This window comes from Phoxinus phoxinus (assembly GCF_949152265.1).
Source record: "Phoxinus phoxinus genome assembly, chromosome: 6".
Taxonomy (NCBI): Eukaryota; Metazoa; Chordata; class Actinopteri; order Cypriniformes; family Leuciscidae; genus Phoxinus; species Phoxinus phoxinus.
The window spans coordinates 31,988,265-31,996,899 of NC_136881.1; the positions used below are offsets into that span (position 1 = coordinate 31,988,265).

At 45.9% G+C, this 8,635-nt stretch overlaps 1 protein-coding gene and 1 long non-coding RNA gene across 2 annotated transcripts; both read right to left on the bottom strand.

The window, feature by feature from the left end:
- Positions 1 to 232: 232 nt before the first annotated feature.
- LOC307000024 lies at positions 233 to 1,160 on the bottom strand. Its single transcript, XR_013797957.1, has 3 exons — positions 907 to 1,160; positions 716 to 798; positions 233 to 511 (listed from the first exon to the last, which is right to left on the bottom strand). It is a non-coding gene; the product is annotated as an uncharacterized lncRNA (long non-coding RNA).
- Positions 1,161 to 5,570: 4,410 nt separating this feature from the next.
- Positions 5,571 to 8,066, bottom strand: LOC307000025 (uncharacterized protein). Its single transcript, XM_079615233.1, has 3 exons — positions 7,813 to 8,066; positions 7,622 to 7,704; positions 5,571 to 7,417 (listed from the first exon to the last, which is right to left on the bottom strand). Exon 3 carries the CDS (start codon positions 6,818 to 6,820, stop codon positions 5,681 to 5,683), a length of 1,140 nt encoding a protein of 379 aa, XP_079471359.1. The 5' UTR covers positions 6,821 to 7,417; positions 7,622 to 7,704; positions 7,813 to 8,066; the 3' UTR covers positions 5,571 to 5,680.
- Between the last annotated feature and the right edge of the window lie 569 nt (positions 8,067 to 8,635).

An 8,635-nucleotide genomic window follows, 5' to 3' on the forward strand; every position in this document is an offset into this window, starting at 1 on the left:
GTTTCTCTCTTGATAACATGCGTAGCACTGTTGTACCATGGTGCTTTAGTTTTCTCTCTAACCTTTTTTAATCTAATTGGTGCAACAGTTTCTAATGTACTAGAGAAAATGGTGCTCATACTGCTAGTCATTTCCTCTAGTTCCTCTGTTTAGAAGACTTCTTTCAAATAAATGCTTTCTATTGTGGCCGTTCAAACGTTATGCCAGGAAATAAGACACAGCCATAACATCTAAAGAAAATGGGTTCTTTTATTCCTGACTGAGCCTCAAATGAGACACAGCATTAATATATATTTTTGTTCAGGAGAAAAGCAGTTCTAGAAAAATCTTCCAATTAATAAGTGGAATTGGCATAACAAAATAAACTGTCCAACTATCCTGCAATGAGTGCAGAAAAAGTGATAAAAGTCTTACAAAGCAAAAACAAATAATAAAAAAATGGTTTTCACTTTGATAATCTCAGAAACAAATAAAATGAGTGCCAAAAACAATGGTAGTGACCTGTATGTGCCTAATGAAAGAAATAAAGAACAGCATACATGAGAAATCTGCACATTTCACCACATGAATACATTACATTCCACAGTTTGACCCCTTCTGTTCAAATCAATCAGAAATTAGACCCAACTAAATAGTATATACTTGAAACAGGGTACAAATATTCTTCTAAACTTATTCATAAACACTTTAAGAGAATGAAATGATCAGAACTCACTCTTATTGAGACTTTGAAGCACACAGAAAAAGCTCACGTGGTAGCTGGTGCACGTGCAATATCACGTGTCTCTGTTCTCCCCTCTAACACAACATAAAGAAAAATAAGTACTCAATGTTACAGTAATATATGAAATAAACTGTTATTTAACCTTGCAACAACTTTTTATAACATATTACAGATTAACTCACGCTCAATCTTCCCCAACACCTCAGGATTTCCTTTTCCCACGGAAGATCTCTCACGTGCAGGAACACAACACTCGTTTGAGCAGCGAAATCAACCATACACTCGACACTATCGCACGACTGTTGTCACCACAGATTTACAAGTCAATCTCAACCTGGAAACGTTCTCTTTTTAAACGGTTTAATCGACTATTTCTCACTCTGTGTCTCTGTCTCAAACTGCGCTCTCTTTCAGTCTGACGCGCTCGCTCTCATCTGCGCATGCACACACTCTTAAAGGGGACAGCGCGCTCAGCTGAGTCAACGCAAACATAAGGGCAACTCACCAGGGAAATTAATTAAATATCAGGCTATTCCTGCCCCGGTTACACTCTCCCCTGCCTACAGTCAACGTCCTCGATGACTACAAACATGCTTTAATCATCCACTACTCCTTGTAGTTTTCCAGATGTATACAACACTATTCCAGCTAACACTTGGGAAAGAACATCGGGACTGAAAGACACAGAATTGCAAGCCGATTTAGGCAGTCTGTTTGGATTGCTATGAGCCCCAGCAGTAGACCGCTGGGTCCTGCGTGGTGAAGGACAGGGTGTATCCACCTGGGCACTCTCTGCCCTGGGCTTTCGGGGAACAGGAACTGGCCTAGTCACCACCACATCCAATGCTGAATCCTTTCTTTCTGTTTCAGGCTGAGAGAGCTGTCCGACAACACTCGCCTCATCCTCTACTGGTACTTCATCATTGCTCTCCGCTTCCTCTCCTATTTCAGCATCATCCTCTGACTGCATCACTGGCTGCTGCAACCTCCCAAGCACTTGTTCCACCGGATCCTCCTTAGTCCATCGGGTTTCCTCCACAAGCACGCATTCTGCATCCAGTGCAGGCATCCCTTCTACCAACTCCGAGGCAGGAACTTTTACAGGTGTCACTCTTCGCCTAGGCGTCGGCACTGGAACTGGTTTTGGACAGGGCCTGATGTCTGACCTATGCACTCTTTTTGCCAGACCTCCTCCCACCGGTTCCACGGTGTAGGTTGTTCCATGCACCTCTACCACCTTATACACTGTGGGTGCCCAGGCATCCTGGATCTTGTTCCGTCCTGGGGGACGATATCGTAAATACACCTGCTGACCCACTGCCACCTCTGGACAATACACCACATTCTCACGCTTGGCAACACGGTCCGCTGCCTTTCTTTCGGCATACTCTCGTGCTCTGGTGTGTGCATCCTGAAGCCGTTCCTTATGGACAGACAACCAGGTAGGCTCTGTCTCCCCTCCTGTCTCCTGACCCAGCAAGGCATCTACTGGTAAGTGTGGCTGCATTCCAAACAGCATGTAGTATGGAGAGTAACCGGTGGAAGAATGGGGAGTTACGTTGTAGGCGTACACCAGCTCAGGTAAGTACTCTGGCCACCTCCGTTTCTTATCAGGTGGTAATGAACGCAAGAGATCGTGCAGAGTTCGGTTGAATCTCTCACATTGCGCATTTCCCTGGGGGTGATGTGGCGTAGTGCGGGATTTCCTTACACCGTACAGTTTACAGAGCTCTGCAATAACAGCACTCTCGAAATTCCTCCCCTGGTCTGAGTGAAGACGCTGTGGCACACCATACTTGAGGAACCACTCCTTTAGAAGGACCTTTGCGGTAGTGTCCGCCTTCTGATTGCGGGTGGGGAACGCCTGGCTGAACTTAGTAAATACATCGGTTACCACTAAGACATTCTCCCGCCCATCTGATGCAGGCTCTAGTGTGGTGAAATCCATCGCGACCACCTCCAATGGGTGCGACGCCAAGAACGGGGCCCAAGGTGCTTGTATCTTCGGCTGCGGCATTTTGGCTAACACACACCGCTGGCACTCCTTCACCCACTTATCCACAGCATCACTCATCCCAGCCCAGTAACAACGCTGTTTGAGCAGGCCCAGCGTTCTCTCAATGCCCTGATGCCCCATCTGATCATGGACACTTTGCAACACCAGCTTGACCAGACATGCAGGGAGCAGCAACTGTCGGCATTCCCCATTGAACACATCGTCGATGACTCTGAACAACAGCCCCTCTCTCTCTTGGATCCTATCCCACTGCTTGAGCAACAACAACACTGGTCGAGACAAGCCTCTTCTCTCATGATTTGTGGGTTTCCTCTTCCTGTCCCAGAAACATTTAAGCATGCTGATGGTCGGATCTTCCTCTTGAAACTGACGAAGCTCATCTTTCGTGTATCCAGGTAATGTTGGGGTATTTTCCAGGAGTTGTCCCTCTTCATTCCCTTGATCAAACGTGGCTGATTGGAGCTGTCCTGTCCCTATGTATCTAGGTCCTGCCATTAGCTCTGACAGATCAGCCTCCACTGCAGTCCCGGTGCGGAGCCCGCTGCAAATAGCCACACAGCCGTCGTACTCCGAATCTTCAGTTACCACCTCCATTCCCTCTAGCCCTGGTCTTCTAGAGAGAGCATCGGCTGCAGTGTTACACCGACCAGGACGGTACTGCACATCAAAATCGAATACTGCAAGCTGTGCAACCCACCTCTGTTCAACGGCGCCCAGCCTGGCTGTGTTGAGATGGCACAGGGGGTTGTTATCTGTTAAGACAGTAAACTTAGATCCCAGCAGGTAACTCCTGAACTTCTCTCCCACTGCCCACTTGAGTGCCAGAAGCTCCAGCTTCATACTGCTGTAGTTCCTGTCATTTCGCTCTGCACCCCTCAACCTCCGACTTGCATACGCGATCACAGTTTTCCTTCCCTCTTGCTGCTGGTATAGCACAGCGCCTAATCCCAGGTTACTGGCATCGGTCTCTAGCACAAACGGTAGGCTGAAGTCCGCATAACCCAGCGTTGGAGCACAGGTAAGCTTCTCCTTGAGGTGCTCAAAGGCCTGTTGGCATTCTGTCGTCCAGGAGTCCTTGAGCAACTTATTGGCCTGAACAACACTCCCCTGGCGAACACAAGTGTTAACCACATCATGGAGCGGACCCGCCACCCTAGAGAAGCCCTCCATGAATCTTCGATAGTAACTGCAGAACCCTAGAAAGGATCGCAGCTCCTTCAGAGTGTTAGGGATCGGCCACTGCTTCACTGCACTCACTTTGTCTGGGTCTGTAGACACCCCCTGAGCTGATACAACATGCCCCAGGAACTTTACTTCGGCCTGCAGAAAATGGCACTTTTCCACCTTAACCTTTAGCCCAGCCTCCCTCAACCTTTTTAGCACAGTCTCAAGCCTCACTAAGTGTCCCTCAAATGTACTTGAATAGATAAGCAAATCATCCAAATATACAAGTACCATTTGAAAGACCAGATCACTCATTATGCCCTGCATGAGGCGCTGGAATGTTGCAGGCGCATTACAGAGTCCAAAAGGCATCCTCTGATATTCATACAGCCCAAAGGGTGTAATGAAGGCTGTTTTGTCCCGGTCCTTCTCATGAACTGCCACCTGGTGATAGCCACTCGCAAGATCAATAGATGAGAACACCTTGGCCTTGCTCAAAGCATCCAGACTCTCGTCGATTCGTGGCAATGGGAATGCATCACGTCTAGTTTTAGAGTTCAGCTTCCTGTAGTCCACGCATAGCCGGAGACTCCCATCAGACTTACGAACTAACACCACCGGGGATGCATATGAACTGGAGCTTTCTCGGATGACACCCTTCTTGAGCAGTCCGGAGATATGGTCCTTTACCTCCTCAAATTGGTTTGGGGGTATTCGTCGGTATGGCTGTGAGACAGGGAGATCATCATTCAGGGGAATCTCATGTTTTACCAGGTCAGCATAACCAAGGTCTTCGTCACAGATGGCAAACACATCCAAGTATTTCACCAGGAGTGCCTTCAGCTCTGCCTGCTGTGTAGGGGTACCACCTATCTGCACTTTCTCCAATGGACACTGCAGGTCACTCCCAACCCCTGTCATTGATCTCTGGTGGACAGTAACTTCTTCATGATCTGCGGAGATACGATGGAATGAAACATCGCAGGAGCTACCCTCAAAGCGACGACCCTGGGTAAGTATCCCGAGTTTCAACTTAGGTGGCAACCACACATCCTCTGGTGACAAGTTTACTACCTGCACTGGGAACACTCGACTACCCGATGACACCAAGGTAGGAACCAGGACCAGGCCACCTGGCAATGATGTATTACCTGGTTCAAACAATCCTAAGCTCCTATTTCCAATCAGTTCCTTGTGTGTTTTTGCCTGAATTGTAGCAACTGAGCCTGCGGGTACATATGACTTATGTGTGCCTACCGTCCGGACCATAGAGGTTGCCTCGACTGGGATGGCCTCTTGCACCTTGTTAAAGGCGGCTCTCCAGTCATGTTCCAATGTCCCTTCCAAAGAATTGTCAAACTCGGCCAGAATCAACTGTTTACAGCGCTGCGCTATGTTCATGCCAAGTATGCCTGGGGGTGCCGAGTCGGTCACCCCATCATCCTCGCCACGAATCACCAAGAACCCGCACCCAGGTATAGTCAACCCCATTACCTGGATATCGAGCTCGACATACCCAAGGTAGGGAAGCGGCAATCTATTGGCAGCGGTGATCTTCAACCACTTGGTCGTACAATGCATGTCTTTATCTTCTCCATGAAGATGCTCTTTAAAGAAACTCTCTGTCAACGTACTCACATTGCTACCAGTGTCCAAAAGGCACCTGACAGCTACCCCCCCAATGTGTATTTCGACTTCTGGGCACTTGCCCACTGCACGCTCCAGGAATCGCTCTTTAGTCAGGGTGTCACTTTTTGAGCCATCAGTGCCACCTCTCATTGCTCGGCTCTTCGCAATGGAGGCGCACAGTTTCCCTGAAGACTCTGGGACTCGGGTGTAGCTGGCACAGGGTTTTCATGGAAGCGTGGCACAGTGCATTGCCGGGCTATGTGTCCAACGCCTTCGCATCTCAAACAAATGGGTTGGCCATCACGGGTGTATTTTGGTTTAAACCTGGCCTTACTAGGACTCTCACCTCTTTGGTCGGGCCTCCGGACCGTGAGATCACGAACAGCATTGGTAAGTTCCCCGATTGCTTTCCCTTGTTGTGTAATTACCTTAATTACCTCTTGCAGCGCTACATTCAAGTCACTTGGTACGGTGGCGGACATTCTCGCATGCTCTACATTTTCCCCCACACCCACTAGGTTTCGGTTTCTAGCAAGATTAGCTGCACGGGGTCTCTCTTCCAAACACCACATGAGGGCCTCCTCACGGACGTCAAATAATGTAGCGTGGGGTCGCTCTCGAACTACCTTACGCAGTTCCCTACGAAGAGTTGAATCCCTCACCCCCTCTATAAACTGATCTCTCAATGCCAGCTGCATGTTCGGAACAATATGGGGTGACTGCTGGAGTGCAGCATTGAGCAGCAAGGATAGGGCGTGTGAATAATCACGAAAATCTTCACCATCCAATTGTTTCCGTGCATAAAATGCATGTAACAACTGGGGGGTGCTACGCTTTTCCCTGAAGGCTGCCCTCAAATAGGAGAACATGTCTTGAGGCAACTTATCCTCCCCTCCCATACACAACCTGACTTCATCTAGAGCAGAACCCCTTAAGTGGGATAGGATAAAATCTACCTGATCCTCTGTGTTTAAACCCCTCACTCTGATTACTCTCTCAAGTTCCTCAATGAACTCATCCACATTTTGACAATCTTTACCCGGATCCCCACTGAAAGGTACAATTTGTTTTTCTCTTGGGATATACACATAAGATCTAGCAGGTACATTAGTCATGTTAGAAAGTGTCGACATTACTTGATCATGTCTCCGTCCCAACTCCAGGATCTGTGACTGTAACTGCGAGATGGGGTTACCTCCCTCAATGTCCATTTCCGGAACTGCAGCACCCGCACCTTGAATGTCCTCAGCCTGGGCGGCTGCATCGTCCATGCCCTCAGCGTCCATGACTCGCAATTGCAGAAAGTCTCAGTTCTCAAACAATCAGTTCAAAAAGCACCGTCCTTCACAATCTGACGCAGCAGTCCTGGTTTGCTGGCCCTCGGTCCTCCTGCAGCTCTCTTCAGGATGGCACACAATATTCTGCAGGTCCTTATAGCACTCAGCCGCTCTTAGCCACTACCATTGTTTGCACCCTACTATTTTAGCCCTCTTATCACAAAAATAAACCAACCCCCAAACAAAAACGGAACCCCACTCCTGGTACCAAATTAGATGTGGCCGTTCAAACGTTATGCCAGGAAATAAGACACAGCCATAACATCTAAAGAAAATGGGTTCTTTTATTCCTGACTGAGCCTCAAATGAGACACAGCATTAATATATATTTTTGTTCAGGAGAAAAGCAGTTCTAGAAAAATCTTCCAATTAATAAGTGGAATTGGCATAACAAAATAAACTGTCCAACTATCCTGCAATGAGTGCAGAAAAAGTGATAAAAGTCTTACAAAGCAAAAACAAATAATAAAAAAATGGTTTTCACTTTGATAATCTCAGAAACAAATAAAATGAGTGCCAAAAACAATGGTAGTGACCTGTATGTGCCTAATGAAAGAAATAAAGAACAGCATACATGAGAAATCTGCACATTTCACCACATGAATACATTACATTCCACAGTTTGACCCCTTCTGTTCAAATCAATCAGAAATTAGACCCAACTAAATAGTATATACTTGAAACAGGGTACAAATATTCTTCTAAACTTATTCATAAACACTTTAAGAGAATGAAATGATCAGAACTCACTCTTATTGAGACTTTGAAGCACACAGAAAAAGCTCACGTGGTAGCTGGTGCACGTGCAATATCACGTGTCTCTGTTCTCCCCTCTAACACAACATAAAGAAAAATAAGTACTCAATGTTACAGTAATATATGAAATAAACTGTTATTTAACCTTGCAACAACTTTTTATAACATATTACAGATTAACTCACGCTCAATCTTCCCCAACACCTCAGGATTTCCTTTTCCCACGGAAGATCTCTCACGTGCAGGAACACAACACTCGTTTGAGCAGCGAAATCAACCATACACTCGACACTATCGCACGACTGTTGTCACCACAGATTTACAAGTCAATCTCAACCTGGAAACGTTCTCTTTTTAAACGGTTTAATCGACTATTTCTCACTCTGTGTCTCTGTCTCAAACTGCGCTCTCTTTCAGTCTGACGCGCTCGCTCTCATCTGCGCATGCACACACTCTTAAAGGGGACAGCGCGCTCAGCTGAGTCAACGCAAACATAAGGGCAACTCACCAGGGAAATTAATTAAATATCAGGCTATTCCTGCCCCGGTTACAATTCATCAAAGAATCCCGACAAAATGTATAATGGTTTCCACAAAAAAATATTAAGCAGCAGAAACGGTTCTCAACATTGATAATAACCATTAAAACATTATTAATAATTGAGCACCAATAATATTTGATAAAAACTGAGTACCAGAACAGCGTATTAGAATCATTTCTGAAGGATAATGTGGCACCGAAGACTTAAGTAATGATGCTAAAAATTCAGATTTGTCACAACAGAAATAAATTACATTTGAAAATATATTAAAATAGAAAACAGTCATTTTAAATTGTAATAATTGTTCACTATATATGCATATATACATAAATGCACCCTTGATGAGCATTTGAAACCTCTTTCTAAATAATAATAATAATAAAAAAACTATCAAGCAGCTTTTATGGAACAGATATAGCTTATTAATATTACTGTAGGCTAATATTGTTGTTTATCTTGTTGCAAGA